The following is an 18230-nucleotide window of genomic DNA, read 5'->3' as shown; positions in this document are numbered from 1 at the left end:
AGCTTCATGAGAAAGAATACAGGGAAACTATTGTGACTCTATTTCCCTAGAGAGAAACTGTGCTGAGGAAACTATAGCAAAAAGAAAATTGATGTCAACCCAACAGTGTCTGACTTCAAGGAAAGAGAACCTAGTCAGGTTTTTCTAATTCACCTTTGTTTTTAAGAAAATAGAGTACCAAAGGGGAAAAAAAAAGGCAGTATTATACATTTTTTGGTAGGGTAGGCCACAAAATATCTAATTAGATAACTCAGCTAAACAGAAATATGTGTCTAAAACACCCATTTCTCTCTAAGAAAATTGAAAATTGCTTCTCGAGGGACAAAAATATATTCATTTTAAGTATAAGGAAAACATATTCACACAGTGCATCAGCACACGCAGTATATTTGCAGAATTAAAATTTCATGGTGGAGATAATTATTTTCAAAAAGTGACTAAAGAGGCTTCTCGGAGACAAGACAGTGAAAACTAGATTGGGAACCTGTGGTTTAAAGTGACACATTTTATTATCACAATATGTAAGAGAATAAAAATATTTATCACTCGAATTAGTTTTTGACAATGGAAAAATAATTAACTTTTAGTTTTTATTTATTTAATTTTGGTTAATATATTCAACTGGAATGATGGTTTAGAAACCAAAAAACTAGAATATTTGTTTTTAGGAAAATAAGGTGATAAAAGAGAATATAAATCTCTAGAGTAGAAGTCTGGAACATTCTGGGAATTACCTATTTCATAGACTTCGATGCAGAAGTATTCATTAAATTTGAAAGAATCACTATTGAACTCTGAATAAATATTAAAATAAATGTACTGGACTGACAAAAGCTACCCATTTGAAATGCCAAAAGAGAATAAAATAGAACTCATTTTGTTTGGATAAACAGTTAAAGCAACTTCTAAAATTTTAAATTATATGCTAACAATTCCTTTTAAAGTTGATCAGTACAAAGAAGTGACAGATTATAATAGCTAAAAAAGAGAGAAATCTCATAATGAATAATACAGTATTGGGGCTAGAAACTGCAGACTCTCACCATCATTATTAGATATTCAAGATCAACTATTTTCACATCCTGTTTTAGAGACTGAGTTGGGTGGTGACAAGTTATAAATTAAGGTACCTGCCCCTGAAACCTTACTAATGTAAATGGCAAGAAAAGAACAAAAATTAGGGTTTACTCTTTGATCACTTAATTAATTGAAATGATCTTTAGTAAGCATTCTTATATCTATAAACATTCTGATTAAAGAGAACAATACTGGGAGTTCCCATTGTGGCTCCAGCATTAACAAATTGACTAGTATGCATGAGGATGCTGGTTCAATCCCTGGCTTCATCACTCAGTGGATTAAGGATCCAGCCTTGCTGTGAGCTGTGGTGTAGGTCAAAGGTGAGGCTTGGATCCTGTGTTGCTGCAGCTGTGGCGTAGGCTGGCAACTGAAGCTCTGATCTGACCCCTAGCCACACCTGCACCCCTAAAAAAAAACAAACAAACAAAAAAAAACACAATGCCGCAGTGGCCTCTTTTAATCCTATCATGCAAACCTTGGACTGTATCTTTTAGTCTCAACCTTGTGACTTTTCTGTCTTTTTTTTTCCTTCAAGAGGTGGGGAACTTTAGTGATAAATCCTGTGTCAGATCCAGAGCATGTGCCCCTCTTAGGGCAGTAACTTCCTTCTGCCTTGTATTGTATTTACTTGTTCCATCTTATTTCCTTTGCTATAATTCTCTTGAGGGCATTTTCTGTAATCCCTCTGGTATTTCATGTAATGCCTCATATGTAGTAGCTCAGCTATGACCAGATGAATGAATAATAGGAAAAGAAAAGAATAGTGAGAAATAATATACAGAGCATTTATTAATAATTTGGCATTGATAGCCAAGGAAGTTAAAATGCTCAGTGATCCTACCCATAAAGCAGATGGTTCATTCTCCAGCTGAAGATGAATTTGGAATACAGTCAGGGGCTGCTTCATGGATGACAGTTGATGAATCACAGAAAAGTTTTGAAAAAGCGATTATATACCTGAGAACTCATAACAGTAATTGAGATCCAAGCTGCCAAGATTATGTGTGTTAGCAAACTACTGTAAGATATGGAATCTCTGTCCCTGTAAAGGTGCATTAAAAGTCCTGGGATACCATGATTCATCATTTGAATTGTGCCACTCTAAGATACCTAAAATTTATTAAATATCAAACTTTAATGTTCCCTGGTAACCATTGTTTTAAAATTAATATCTTTTTAATATTTTTAATTTTTTGTTATTTCCCCAATACAATTTGTTTTCTACTGTACAGCATGGTGATCCACTTACACATACATGTATACATTCTTTTTTCTCACATTATCATGCACCATCATCAATGACTAGACATAGTTCCCAGTGCCACACAGCAGGATCTCATTGCTAATCCATTCCAAAGGCAACGGTTTGCATCTATTAACCCCAAACTCCCAATCCATCCCACTCCCTCCCCCTCCCCCTTGTCAACCACAAGTCTATTCTCCAAATCCATGATTTTGTTTTCTGTGGAAAGGTTCATTTGTGCTATATATTAGATTCCAGTTATAAGTGATATCATATGGTATTTGCCTTTCTTTTTCTGACTTACTTCACTCAGGGTGAGAGTCTCTTATTCCACCCATGTTGCTTCAAATGGCATTATTTTATTCTTTTTTATGGCTGAGTAGTAATTCCATTGTGTATATATAGCACATCTTTTTAATCCAATCATCTGTCAGTGGACATTTAGATTGTTTCCATGTCTTGGCTATTGTGATTAGTGCTTCAATGAACATGAAGGTGCATGTGTCTTTTTCTAGGAAAGTTCTGTCAGGATATATGCCCAAGAGTAGTATTGCTGGGTCATATGGTAGTTCCATGTATAGTTTTCTGAGGTACCTCCATACTCTTCTCCACAGTGGTGGTACCAGCTTACATTCCCACCAACAGTGCAGGAGGGTTCCCTTTTCTCCACACACCTTCCAGCATTTGTTCTTTGTGGACTTATTAATGATGGCCATTCTGACTGGTGTGAGGTGGTATCTCATGGTAGTTTTGATTTGCATTTCTCTAATCATCATTGATGTTGAGCATTTTTTCATGTGCTTGTTGGCCATCTGTATATCTTCCTTGGAGAATGGTCTATTCAGGTCTTTTGCCCATTTTTCAGCCTTCCAAATGTTTCTCAGTTCAGTCTCCCAAAGCAACAGAAATAAAAGCAAAAATAAACCAGTGGGACCTAATCAAACTGACAAACTTTTTGCAAAGCAAAGGAAACCAAAAAGAAAACAAAAAGGCAACATACAGAATGGGAGAATATAATTTCTTTCTTTTTTTTCTAGAGAAAATAGTTTCAAATGATGCAACTGAAGAGGGCTTAATCTCTAAAATATACAAGCATCTTATACAACTCAATAGCAAAAAAGCCAACAACACAATTAAAACTAATATATTTTTAAAGAAAACTCTGGAGACATAAACCTCAAGTAAGAAATTACTTAGATGTGTACTCTCTCAAGGGAGATTAGAAAACTAAAATGGAAGCACAACCTGATATAACTAATTCATTCTATACATGTTGAGTCATGTCCAGAAAGCAGAGTTCCGGGAAGCTAGAAAGATTTTCTCCCTGATGCTTTGTATTCCTTTCAAGCCTCAGAGGCTCTTTAACTGGTCCATAAGGACACACATATAATTAGGTACAATATCCACCATATTTACAATTTAGTTTTGGTTTAGTGTTTGACAGTAGTAGAACTGAGAAAAATCAGAATTGAGAACTTTTCGATTGAATTACCTAGCTCAATCTGATTAGGAGCTACACTCACTAAAGAAAAAAGTATAGTATAGACTCAGGACTAAAAAATTAGAAGAGTCTAGAAACTTGAAGTTGTGGCTTTAAGCTGACATGCTATGTAGTATTATGTAAGGTCTATGCAAATCTTATGAGTTCATAATTGCTCGTGAAGAGGGTGGAAGTGAATTGAGCGTGGGGAAGTAATATAGAATTAGCTTGAGGACCTGTAGCAGGATCTCAAAGATTATAGCTCAAAGATCTTTCATGATAAAGAAATAAAAGTAAAACTATCACTTGGATAACCTGTTTTTGTAGGTGTAGACAATCTATCGTCTTTACCATGATGTGTTGGGGAGACTCAAGACCACACTCATTTTCAGTGATTCACTAGAAGGACTCAGAACTCTAGAAGACTATTATACTCACAATTGAGGTTTATTATAGTGAAAGCATACAGATAAAAATCAGCAAAGACAAAAGGTGCATAAGAAAGAATCCAGGAGAGACCAAGCACAAACTTCCACTTATCCTCTCCCAGTAGAATCTTACAGAGAATGGATAATTCTCCCAGCAACAATATGTAACAACACATTTGAGATTTTATGAACCAGGAAAACTCACTCAAGTCTTGGTGTCCAGGTTATTTATTGGGGGTCAGTTAAGTAGATAGGGAATACTTACAAGACTGACCTTACCCATTCAGTGTCCAATACCGCCAGAGGTCAAACTGATATCCAGGTAAACAAAAACCAGGCATGCACCATATATGACATCATTAGCATAAAATGTCTAGTGTGACTCCTGCTTTCAGGAATAGAGACATTATTTCAGGCAAGATATTCCAAGGGTTTATAGGTTACCTCCCAGGAAGCAGTGTAGGGACAATCTTTCCAATTTAGAATGCACAGGTTTTAAGTATTGCAAGCCCATTAACACTTTGCTGCATCATATGGTGTTGAAAGATTTCTTTGTTCCAGTGTCTCACATTTCATGGACATGTTACCTGCTATTGCCAACTTAAGTGCCTCAAATGTAGTTCTGTTGGCATATCTCCTGCTAAATAACTTTTAATAACTTAACCAGTTCCCAAGAATCAGATAGGATAGTGTTAAAGGTCTGTTATGTGAAGTCAGGGGCACTGGAACCCAAGTCCAAATTAAGTTCCTAGCATATAATAAATATTCTATACATGTGTTTCAAATTAATAAATAATGAATGAAACTTCTATCCTTTGAATTCTTATTCCCAATATCTCTACTAACATAGGTCTCTATTCTATCTCCTCCAACAGGTTGAATTTTTAAATCATTCTCCAAAGTTTAGGTTAAATTCTGCTCCTAACATAAAGCCTCCTCAAGTTTTCATAGCAGAAACTAGCCCTTCCTCCTCTGTTACCATAATTTAATTTATTTCAGAGATGCACTTTTCATTATCCACCTTGCATTATAGTTGATTATAAACGTATCTCTTTACTCAACTCTGGATGTTAGGTTTTAAAGACAGAGACCTTAGCTCACCCATTTTTATAGTCCCAAAAATTTCTACCCTAATGTGATGCTTCAGTCTATTAAATTAAATTGAATATTGCAATTATTTAATCATAAGTTATATTATGTAGCTAAATGTAGCTAAAGAAAATGTAACTAATGTCCAAAAGTTTCTAATTGTTAAACTCAGTCTGAATCTCAGAAAGTGGTATTACAAGCTTTCAAATTAGAGTAAATGAAAGTAGATTAGACCAAGCACATAAGAACACAGTGTACAGGACAGCTGTACTATGTCCTCAACAGGATAACCTAAATTATAATTATAGGTATGTTTCATCTTTCCTGCCTGTGTACTCTCTGGAAGATGCTCTCAACTTTAGGGTTTGGGGTATTTATTTGTCACCATAGGTCTGAAATTAGTTTGATTAGTTTTGTTGACATCTCTCATCTCAAAAGGTGTGAAAGTTATGTTAGAAACTAGTAGAAGTATCAGTGCAATCATTCATCTTGTGTACATACTGGAATGCTAGAGTTTGACACATGAAACGAGGATAAAGTCACCCCTTTGTTTAGGCTCCCAGCAATGTAGACATGGTTGATATTGTAAATAGGTCATAAAAATTGAGAGTCCAAAAGTTAATTTCAAGTATATTATTCTCTTGGTTACAAGAAGAACTTCATTTTTTTTTAAATATAAACGTCTCTATTCTTTTCATGCCATTGTTCTTTCCTTTTCTGTTTTTCACCCTATGTTCTCAGAATTTATTGTCCTTATCTTTGTCCAATCTTGGTTTAATCCAAAATGCTTTTATGAAACATCAACTAGATGCACGGCACTTCACTGTGTGTGAAAAAGTATGACCACCAAGAGATTCATTTAAACTTAATAAAATTTTATTAAGCTAGTGCTCAATATTGTATCAGGAACCCTGCCATTTTCTGGTACCGTGTGGTAAGACAGGCTTTCTACCTCAGAATTGATTATGGTATGTAGCTAGAGAGAATAACCTTAAAAGACACAGCAATACGTTTTTGGTGGTTATAATAGTGCAGTGTATAAAGGGCTGTGAGAACACACTTAGGGGAGAAGCTAGATCTCTAAGGAAGAGAAATGCTTCAGAATTGAAGTAATGAGGGAATTTAGGGAAGAGGGAAAATGTGGAGCAAACTCGTGTGTGGGGAATACTGAGAATCTGTTTCCTAGAAAGCAGGAAACCTTCATTTAAAAGACATTAGTCAAGATTAATCATTCTTAAACTGAGAAATTACATCTGTGCCAGTTTTTCATCTTATGGTCAACTTCCCCTGGCTTGAGTCCCACCTATCAACTTTTTTTTTTTTTTTTTTTTTTTTTTTTTTGTATATCAGGCCTAGGGTTAATGAAACCATTCTGGAGAGCAGTCACCAAATGAGAATGATTTTTCCCAAAATTTTATTGTATGATTAACTGGCTACACCAGTGTGTTAAGGGAAACAATGAAAATTAATGAAAGAAAACTTTCCTTCTTTCCTACTGCTTCTCATCAGGGAAATACTATGACTATTTGCCCCATTTTCTCTAGTTCTCATATTTTTCTGCTTGCTTCAGATGTATGTAGTTTTCATATATAATGTTAAAAGTATTTTACCACATCAGTATTCTATTATACATCCATGTACTAGCTTAATTTTTTTTTATTTTGTCATAGGTCATGTGTTCTAAGAGGAAGTATTTCAACAGCATAGAGCAGTAAACAGTAAACCAAAAGTCTAACTCATTGCTGTATTTGTCATGGCATTTATTCCATACTCTTGACAGAGATGAAAAGCAAATTGTAACCTTTACCACAGTAGATTAGAATCCCATATTCTTTTCTATCAGCCTGATTAGGATAGCATATTGCATACTAAGAAGCTTTTCATAAGACTTTTAAAAATATCATTATACTTTACATTGGGTCGAGAGGTAAAATGAAGACTATACAGCTTGCATGTTCCTTAAACAGAAATAGATTGAGACAATGCTCCATCTTTAAGGCACCTCTGTGGCTAACCCACCTCTCTATTTATAGGAAAATGTCGAAGGAGGAGACTGCAGTCGCTGCAAATCCGGCTTCTTCAATTTGCAAGAGGATAATCATAAAGGCTGTGATGAGTGTTTCTGTTCAGGGGTTTCAAACAGATGTCAGAGCTCCTACTGGACCTATGGCAATGTAAGCAACAGCCTTTGAATCCTGTGTGTGGCGCCCTGGGGCTTCTTGCTATTATTGTTGTCCTATAAGAAATTGAAAACATTTATTTTTCTTGTCGTGAGCTTCTACTTAAAGTTATCATGAAGAAGTCATGGAATTTTATTCTAAATGCAAGTTATATCTCTTTGACCAAAGCCTTTGAGGTTTTATTCCTACCAGTATGTAGAATGGAACCTCTTAGAATAAGTCAACATTCATCTTTTCAGTGTCCATGATTAGTAAGTAAAGAAGGACTGGGATTAGGTGTGTTTTAGCCACAGGGGCAGATGATTCAACAGAGAAAACAACAGATTGTGATATGAAAAATTACGTGTTTCACTCACCAGTATTTATGGTATACACATTAAGAAAAACTCCTTTAACACCTGCATACATAATACATATTCCCTACCGAGCCTTTAGTTATAATTTGATGTTGCCAGGGCCTTTAATTTGTTCCAAGGGGACACTACCTTTGAAAAATACCTTTATTCTCAGAGTTACCTTCATGGCTCAGTGGTTAACAAACCCAACTAGGAACCATGAGGATGTGGATTCGATCCCTGGCCTCGCTCAGTGGGTTAAGGATCTGGCATTGCTGTGAGCTGTGGTCTAGGTTGTAGACACAACTCAGATCCGTGTTGCTGTAGCTGTGGTATAGGCTGGCAGCTGTAGCTCTGATTTGACCCCTAGCCTAGGAACTTCCATATGCCACGAGTATGCCCCTAAAAAGCAAAAAAAAAAAAAAAAAAAAAAAAAAAAGAAAGAAAGAAAGAAAAAGAAGAATACCTTTATTCTTAAGCGATTAATTTTTACTTATTTAGTAGTTACTGAGATATTCTTCCTCTAACATAAACATGTTTTCCTTCTTATTTCCACTGCTCATCACACTCTCATTGCCTTTTCAACCCTTCACAGATGGTGATTTATCTCCTTTTAGAAGAGATAAGAGAGGAAGATGGTATGTGGGGAGAATTTCAAATAGCTTCTGTGGCAATTCTTAGGAGTACAGAGTGACAGGAAACAAGCTTGAGAAACAAAGAAACCTACAGAGGGAATGAGAAAGTGGCATATAGGGTCGAGTTTGCTAAGAAGTTGGGTTCTTATCCTTGGAGAGTCACTGAAGGTTTTTAGCAGGGGAGCGATATTATGAGAGTTGGGCTTTACAAAGATCACTACTTTAATAAACTGTCTTCCAAACACCACTCCTGTCTCTCAGCTTTAATCAGCTAACTAATCCTTAACACAGTACAATATTTTTTCTGCCTGTTTTGCTCTTAAGTCAAGTCTGAAGTATTATGCATAGTTTCTGGTTGTTCTCTCATATCTAAATTTGAATCTATACATATTTGATTAAATACATTGCTTTGAGGCAGATTTTTATATAGAACCGACAGCAAATAGACATCTAGTCTAACTTGCTCCTGTTTATAAAGTCTCATATCACTCTCTAGACTGCTCCATTAATGTACTCATGTTTAATGATTAGCAGAGGAGCAGAAGTAGTACTCAGCCTTGTTCATCAGAAACTAGGTCCACTGATACTTGCATTTCAGTAAGTCTGCTGGAAAGAACTTCCTCCGAATCTCCCTGGGCTGTCTTAGGATGCCTGATGGATTATGATGGAAAGAGAAGAAAAGGAAGTAATACATATCTTGTTGCTTAGCTATCCAATAAGCTTTTACCTGGTATCTCTTTCTCTTTTGACCAGGGCAGTTCCAGCAATTCCATAGCATTAGGAGATGCCGAATCCAATGACCTCTGCATGAAAAAAATTTTTTAAATATTTTATCCACATATTATCACCATTACCATTCTGCTCCCCATCACCCACCACACCAAGCAGCTCACATACATCTCGTGGGCCCCTGGTAGCCACAAACCCCCGTATCCAGTGTTTTGTCCTGACTAGACAGGATGGATGGTTTAAAGTAGAATTGTAGCTGTGTACCTAGTCATGGCTGGAGTATAAACATGGGAAACCAAATTGTCATGTATTCCCTAATTCCTCCTTAAAGGCCTCTTCTTTTTCTAAGCCGAGGATCTAGGCTAGGAGCTCCTGTAACCCGTCTGACCCCACAGGGAGGAATAGGTACAGTGTTATGAGCTAGTGGATTCTAATGTCCTTCAGCCTCAAAGTTGAAAGTTAAATAAGGGAAAAGGAAGGAATTATTAAATAAAAACCCACCTTTCATGTCTCTTTTACCTCTGCTTTACAAATATATATGTAATACCTTTTGGAATAATTGTTTCCATCAGCAATTGGAAATTACTAGTGGGATGAAAAATACAGAATTCAAAATTCAACTATTTGATAATTTATGTAACATTACGTGTAGTTTTGAACGAGTTCCTCTTTTTAAGAAGTACTTGGAATCATAACTTTTAAAACATGCATTGGACTGGTAAAAACAGATTCCTACATAATACTGTCCAAACTCCTAAAAATATCAAGAAAAAATAAATAAATTGGTACCTAAAACTGAGTACACATGATAAGTGATACTCACAACTCTCATATTTTTCTAAACTTTTATAATTTTTGTTATTTTAAATTTCAAAAAATAAATACAGGAATATGGAAGAGAAAGGGAGTGATTTTTTTTTTCCTAAGTAAGGATGGTTGTGTGTTTTCTTTAAGATACAAGACATGAGTGGCTGGTATCTGACTGACATCTCTGGCCACATTCAAGTGGCTCCCCAGCAGGATGACATGGATCCACCTCGGCAGATCAGCATCAGCAGCAGTGAGGCCCGACGAGCCCTGCCCCAGAGCTACTTTTGGAGCGCACCAGCTCCATACCTGGGAAACAAGGTAAGTCCAGGCAGTGCTTGCTTCTTGCTTTAATTGATTAATAAGTAGAGGGGTTTTATTTAATCTTCCTTTGAAGGAAAATAAGAGCAAATATATACTGTATTGGATTGCCAGAACTAGGGAGTTCCCATCGTGCCTCAGTGGTTAACAAACCCGAATAGTATCCATGAGGACGCAGGTTCAATCCCTGGCTTCACTCAATGAGTTAAGGATCTGGCATTGCTGGGAGCTGTGGTGTAAGTCGCAGACATGGCTCAAATCTGGCATTGCTGTGGCTGAGGCCAGTGGTTACAGCTCCAATTCAACCCCTAGCCTGAGAACATCCGTATGTGTGTGTGTGGCCCTAAAAAGACAAAGAGAGAGAGAGAGAGAGAAAGAAAGAAAGGAAAGGATTGCCAGAACCACCTGAATAAGATTTCAAATTAAGTTGGACACTCCCCTGTTACCCCATGGGCCAAAGCACCTTTGCTTTCTCAACTCTACGTAGCTGCTGTGTCCAATTTTTGAATGAACAAATAAATTAATGAAGCTTCTAGGATATTATTTTGCAAAACAAATTACAGCTATTGGAAGAAACTGTATTATGTTTACTTGAAATAGTTGATTTTCTAGAGCTGTCTATGGTAGAATATTTACTGAAATATTTCTCATCTTTTTCTATTTCATTTCAAAACTGATATTCAAGAGCTCTACTTTTTCTACCTTGTTTGAATGTTAATTGGAAATGAAATTTATTACATAACTAATTTAATGCTTTCCATGAAGCTTATGTAAACACCGTATTTCCTGGAGCTCTGAAAGAGAACTACCCTAAAAGAAGTGCCAGATTGAATGCACATGTTTGTTTTCAAGCCCACTTTCACACACACAAAAACACACACAGATAAACAAATGTAGCAGTCTCAGAAATTCAGGTGTTTTCCCCCCTGTTGTGGATTAACTCTCTCTAAGTAGAGTCCATGGCTTTTATCATTTTATTTTATTTTGCTTAACAATTTGTTGGAAACAAAATTTGGTAAAGTCATTCTCAATGGGAAGTCCTTCCTATTCTGTGGGACTTAATACCTTGTAGCTAGTAGTTAATTTACCTAATCACACAGAAATTCACAGTCCAGAAAAATCCTTTAGCACATTGATGCTATTGAAGCCTAGTTTTCACCTAGAAAAATATAATGTACCTTTTGAATAAATCTTCAGTGACTAAATAAATAAAAATATATTAATAGTTAATGGTGTGTGAGAATTGAGATAGAAAAACTTACTAGTTCATATGAATGGAAATCAGTTCAGTGTTTAACTAATTGAAAACATTTTAACTTGTGGCTCGTCTCTTACTTTTACAGGCTTCTAAATACCATTATGAAAAATGTGTAAATGAACAAAACACATTTTTAGTGAATGTGTATTTTTAAAGAGACGGTGTGTGTTGCATAAAACTTTCTAGCTATAATAAAAATCTAATTAAATTTTTACATCAAAGCCCTTTCCAATGAGAAGTCATTCTATCCTATTCTATTTAGGAACTTCCTGAATCTCTGACAAGAATAAAATAGCACATACGACTTGAATGTCTATAGCTTAAAATTGTCAAAAAGATAAATACATATATAAACTGTCTATTTTTTTTAACTGCTTTGAGGAATTTAGAGAAGAGCCATGGGTCAAAATTGGATGTTTCAGAGGTCTGGTCTTACTTACAGCGGTGAAATTTACTTAAAGATAGTTTTTTTAAAAAAATAGCATATTCTTGCCATATTTTCCATCATTTCTTCTTTGGTCATATGCTTTTTCTTTCTGTTGGCTGAAAATCAAACTGACAGAAGGAAGGTAAGCAAATGGGATGTGAAATAGCATCAGAGCAAAGAATTTGGACATCCTGTTCGGAGTTGTTGGTTCCCAAAGATAACTTCCCTTATCCTGGCTGAACTGCTTCTTAGAACCACCTACAATGAAGCACTTCATATCCCCCACAGATCATTTTCACATCAAAGGCTGTGCTTGCCTGTGCTGCAGTTTCCATTCAGTGAACAAAATAATGGTAACAGGGTGTGCAAATTGTTTGAATATGGAAGACATTTTTTTAATGTAATGTGGAAGCCCTTGGTGGTTTACTGTCAGATATCTCAGCATGAATGAAACAATTTGCCCTAATAACTGAACCATATAAATTTTTGATACTACAGTAATACTGCAAGCTCTCACAAATTACCACTGTACATCTTAGCTGCCATGTCATATCACGTAAATTACAGTCATGATGACATTCTTAGCTTGGTTGATTTAATATCTTGCTAAGGAAACAGAAAATTGTAGGGCCTTGTTTGTAAATCCAATAAAGCCACTTTTTTAAATAGTTGAAGCTAAATTCTGTACCAGTAATTGCTGTGGAAATGAGAGCCATTGCCAGGATCTGACAGAAATAGTATATCAAAAAACTAGTACATCTGCTTAGTTACTGAATTTCATTTACATCCATGACCGGGAGGTTGTGGGTATGTAATCCCTCCTCCGCCTTTTTAGTGTTAATTCCTAAGTCCAAAAAGTTATTTATGAGATGCTTTTCCTAAATATTTATGTAACCCATTTTCAAATATTTTCCATTACTTAGTTCTAAGTCCACTTATAACAGAAGGGAGATGTGTTGTGCATATTCTGTTATAATGAAGGTGCCACATGCTGATCTTCCCTTTTTTGGAGAACCTCACCCCAAATAATAAAACTGCTGTCACTTGGGATACACTCTGCTAACATAGAGGCCTGCCTGACTGTAATTAAATTCAGGAGCACTAGCCAATTTAGCAAAGGAATATTTTTTATCCTAAGAAACATTTTTATTGACTGCAGTTCCTTTTCTGGAATAATGAGGAATACAGAAAGTGAATACAGTTATCTGTGTGGCTAGTGGATGAGGCCTAGAAAAAGCACATTTTTATACTACCCATTTAAAAAAATGTCATGATCTTGTTTGTGTGCACAACACACACAGTGAGGCCAAACAAACAGAACTGTCAGAGTTTGGAGCCAAGAAGGGTTTATTGCAGGGCTGAGCAAGGAGAATGAGGCAGCTTATGCTCAAGAGAACTTAACTCCTCAAAGACTTTCAGGGAAGAGCCTTTTTAAAGCCGAGGTGGGGGAGGGGAGTCATAGGTTATGTGATGAGCTTGTGCACGATTGTGATTGGTTGATGGTGAGGTAGCAGTGTAGTGTCTTCCTCAGGTTTCATTTGGTCTGGGAGCTACATGCTCATGGGCATCAAGTAGTTAACTTCATCCATTTGGTGGGGGTTTTGGCATCTGTAAAACAGCTCAAGAAGTGTGTATCAGTTACTGTTATGTAGGTACTTTGGGGAGGAGCTAAAGATTCTATGACTGTCATATGGCTGATTTCCTGTTTAAAATGTTACCAGTTTTCCTGACCAAAATGCTATTGTTGGTCGCTACATGTTCATATCCTTTCTATCATGAATTCTTGAGCCAGGCTTTTGTGATTAAGAGGAGGCCTGGAAAGTACAGCTTTTCTACAAACAGGAGGCAGGCAGAGGGCATGGGGAGTGGGGTCTCTTTGAGAGGGTGCTATAGGTTCCTCCTGGATTAGAGTCTCAACTCTGAGTTAATTCCTCAGCAGCAGTCTTGATTTTTTTTTTCTCATATGTGAGAGTATTTAGCACAATTGTCACAATCAAGTGTTAATTCCCCCCTCCCCCATTCTAGATATTTGAAGAGAATTAGGACAGGCATCCACAGGGCTCTACTAGGTAGCATCTTACTTTCAAAATGGTTTTAAGGCATTTGTTTAAGCATGGGACTAGGCAGGAATGGGAAGAGCTGGAGGACATAGTCCTGCTGGTTTGCTACAGGCTACAGCTATTGAGAAACAGTTTGGGTATTTCAGAGTTGGAATAATTTACTGCTTTAGTAAACTAAGTGCTATTGGAACATTAAAATAGTCATTTACTTAAGGTTACCCTAGTGGTCTAAAATAGATAGTGCAGCTTCTGGAAGCAATTCTCTTCTGTCTATAAAGTTCCCTGAAAATCTGGCCTGGCCTGTCTACTGTTCCTGCATTATCATTAAGGCTTGCAATTCTGTCTCTGAGCATTAGTAAATTAATCTTGTGTAATTTGGCCTTTATAAAGCAATGCTTATTTTCTACAACATTATACTGACTTTTTCCATTTCTGGCTTAGAGAAGCTTTGAAATTGTTTCATGTAGTTGCTATAGTTCACCTTAGGATGAACATTATGAGTCTGCTGACAAAATAGCATCTGGTTCTAAAAGTAATCTCTGGTGTTTCTTTGTTGTGCTCGCTTGGCTTTTCAGTTCTATCTCTCCATCCCAAATTAAAGCTGTGGATGTGAAAAAAGATTGGTGTTTGAGATTTACAGGACAGAGCAGTCCTTGTCACATGAACGGAGCGCTGCAATTATTCTGTGATTAATGCTACATCTTTAACAACAGCAACAAAGTAGTTTTGATTAGATTGCTCAGAAATGACTCCTGAGTTGGAATTTATGTTAGATTTAATTCTGAAAAACTTTAAACTCACTAATAAGCATGATCCACTCTCCTTTTAGCAGCTTAATTTTTATTTGTAATATCTTTGTTTCTCATTCCTCACAATTATTCAAAAGTAAAGGTCATAATCGCTCCTTCATCCTTATCATTTTCCAATTTAAATCTTGGATTAAATGGGTTAATAATAATACATATGTGGAGAATTACATGGTCACAAAAGTAAACAGAATAAATGAACTGTGACTGACTTTTTCCACAAGTCAGATAATATAAAAAAGATTTGGTAATAAAGTAGTATGAGAAAAAGTTTTATTGTCAAGAATAAACCAGATGAATTGCTGGGGATAAATGAGGGGACACTTTTATTAAAAAACAAACACACTATGGAAAATAGTATGGAGGTACCTCAGAAAACTAAATGTTTTTACCCAGCAATCCCACTCTTAGGCATATATCCGGACCAGAGTTTCCTTGAAAAAGACACATGCACCCGCATATTCATTGCAACACTGTTCGCAATAGCCAAGACAGGGAAGCAATCTAAATGTCCATTAACAGATGAATGGATTAAGAAGATGTGCTATATATACACAATGGAATATTACTCAGCCATAAAAAAGAACAAAACAATGCTATTTGCAGCACTATGGATGGAACCAGAGACTCTCATACTGTGTGAAGTAAGTCAGAAAGAGAATGAATGCCATATGATATCACATACCTGGAATTTAATATATGGCACAAATGAACCTTTCACTAGAAGAGAAAATCTTACACATGGGGAACAGACTTGTGGGTGCCAAGAGGGAGGAGGAGGGAGTGGGATAGACTGGGACTTCGAGGTTAATAGATGCAAACTGTTGCCTTCGGAATGGATAAGCAATGAGATCCTGCTGTATAACGCTGGGAACTATATCTAGTCACTTATGATGGAGTATGATAATGTGAGAAAAAAGAACGTATATGTGTATGTGTGACTGGGTCACCTGGCTGTAGACTAGAAAATTGACAGAACACTCTAAACCAGGTATAATGGAAAAAAATTAAAATCATTTAAAATTTTAAAAAGCAAAAAAAAAAAAATTAAAAGGAATTAAGGGTGAATATCAAGGAATTAAGAGCAGATATGAACAGCAATGCAGATTCCTTTAGAAAGGAATTAGAAAATGTAAGGAGGAACATAGAAAATTTAGAAAATTCATTTGCCAGGACACAAACTGAGCTAAAGTCACTAAAGAGCACAATGAATAATGTAGACAAGCGAATTAGTGGCTTGGAAGATAGAGTAATGGAAATCACCCAGTCAGGACAGCAGACAGAAAACCAAATGAAAAAACATAAGCGATCTATGGGATAATATATAGTGGGCCAAACTACACATAATAGGAATTCCAGAAGAAGAAAAAGAAAAGGGGATTTAAAATATATTTGAATAAATTATGTCTGAAAAGTTTATAAATCTAAAGGAAACTGATATCAAAATACAGGAAGCACAGAGGGCCCCAAATAGACCGACACCAAGACATATTATAATAAAAATGGCAAAAGTTAAAGAGAGGATTCTAAAGGCTGCAAGAGAAAAACAAAGTATTAACTATAAGGGAATGCTATCCCATTATGCTATCAGCTGATTTCCTACAGAAACACTACAGGCCAGAAGAGAGTGTCAAGATATATTCAAAGTTCTGGAAGGAAAAAATATGCAGCCTAGAAAACTCTATCCAGCAATAATATCATTTAAAATAGAAGGGGAATTCTCTGACAGCAACATCTTCTCAGATCCACCTCTTAAAGTAATGACAATAAAAATAGATAAATAAATAAACAAATAAGACTTAATTAAACTTAAAAGTTTCTGCACAGCAAAGGAAAACTCTAAACAAAATGAAAAGACAACTCAGAGAATAGGAGAAAATCTTTGCAAATGAATTGACTGATAATGGATTAGTGTCCAAAATTTATAAACACCTCCTACAGTTCAATACCAAAAAAACCCAAAAAACCCCATCAAAAAATGGGCAGAAGATCTAAACAGACAGTTCTCCAGAGAAGACATATGGATGGTCAAAAAACACATGAAAAGATGTTCAACATCACTCATTATTAGAGAGATGCAAATCAAAACCACTCTGAGGTACCACCTTACACCAGCCAAAATGGCTATTGTCAAAAAGTCTACAAACAATAAGGGCTGGAAAGGGTGTGGAGAAAAAGGAACCCTAGCACACTGTTGGTGGGAATGTAAATTGGTGCAACCACTGTGGAAAACAGTATGGAGATTCCTCAGAAAACTATACATGGAACTACCATTTGATCCAGCAATCCCACTCCTGGGCATCTATCCAGAGAAAACCACGACTCGCAAAGACACATGTATTCCGATGTTCATTGCAGCACTATTTTCAATAGCCAAGACATGGAAACAACCTAAATGTCCATTGACAGAGGAGTGGATCCAGAAGATGTGGTACATATACACAATGGACTATTACTCAGCCATTAAAAGGAAAGAAATACTGGCATTTTTAGCAACATGGATGGACCTAGAAATTATTGTGCTAAGTGAAGTCACTCAGACAATGAGACACCAACACCAAATGCTATCACTTTCATCTGAAATCTAAAAAAAAGGACACAATGAACTTCTTTTCAGAACAGATGCTGACTCACAGACTTTGAAAAACTTGGGGTTTCCAAATGAGACAGTTTGGGAGGTGGAGGTGCACTGAGGTTTTGGGATGGAAATGCTGTAAAATTTGGTTGTGATGATTGTTGTACACCTATAAATGTAATAAAATTCATTAAGTAATAAAAGATAAAAATAAATAAATAAAATAGAAGGGGAAATAAATAATTTATCCAACAAACAAAAGCTAAAAGAGTACAGCAATACTATGCCCATTCTAAAAGAAATACTGAAAAGGCTTCTCTAAATAAAAAAAGAAATAAGAAATATGATGGAGGAAACCACAATTGGAAATCAATCACTTAAATGTGCCAGCATACCGATCTAAGAGTGGGAAAAAAAGAAAAAGAAAAAAGAAACTACTATAATAGCAATGATAAACACAAGGAACAGCAAAAGGACAAACATGAAGATGTTAAAAAGGGAATTCATAGAATGTGGGGAAGGAAAGTAAGAAAATCTAGATTATTTTTTAATAATGTGCTTGAGCCTATATGACTATCAGGCTAAAGCAAGCAGATACAGGAAGGGGTTAATATACTTAAAAAACACGTCAACCACAGATCAAAACCAAACATTACATTCACCAAAACTAAAAAAAGTACACAAGCACAAAATAAATGGAAATCATCCAACCAAAAAAAAAAAAAAGGAACAAAGGAGAAACATAGAATCAACTGGAAAACAAGCTTTAAAATGGCA

General features: G+C 36.0%; 1 protein-coding gene across 1 annotated transcript in view; it reads left to right on the top strand.

Annotated features, from left to right (window-relative positions):
- The window catches only part of LAMA2 (laminin subunit alpha 2), a 594330-nt gene that overhangs the window by 270197 nt on the left and 305903 nt on the right, over positions 1-18230 (top strand). The window contains 2 exon segments of the mRNA XM_021084463.1: positions 7354-7494; positions 10154-10327. Of these exon segments, the coding sequence (XP_020940122.1) occupies positions 7354-7494; positions 10154-10327 (315 nt within the window).

This window comes from Sus scrofa, chromosome 1 (genome assembly GCF_000003025.6).
Source record: "Sus scrofa isolate TJ Tabasco breed Duroc chromosome 1, Sscrofa11.1, whole genome shotgun sequence".
NCBI classification, from domain to species: domain Eukaryota; kingdom Metazoa; phylum Chordata; class Mammalia; order Artiodactyla; family Suidae; genus Sus; species Sus scrofa.
This window is presented reverse-complemented; position numbering and strand designations above follow the sequence as displayed.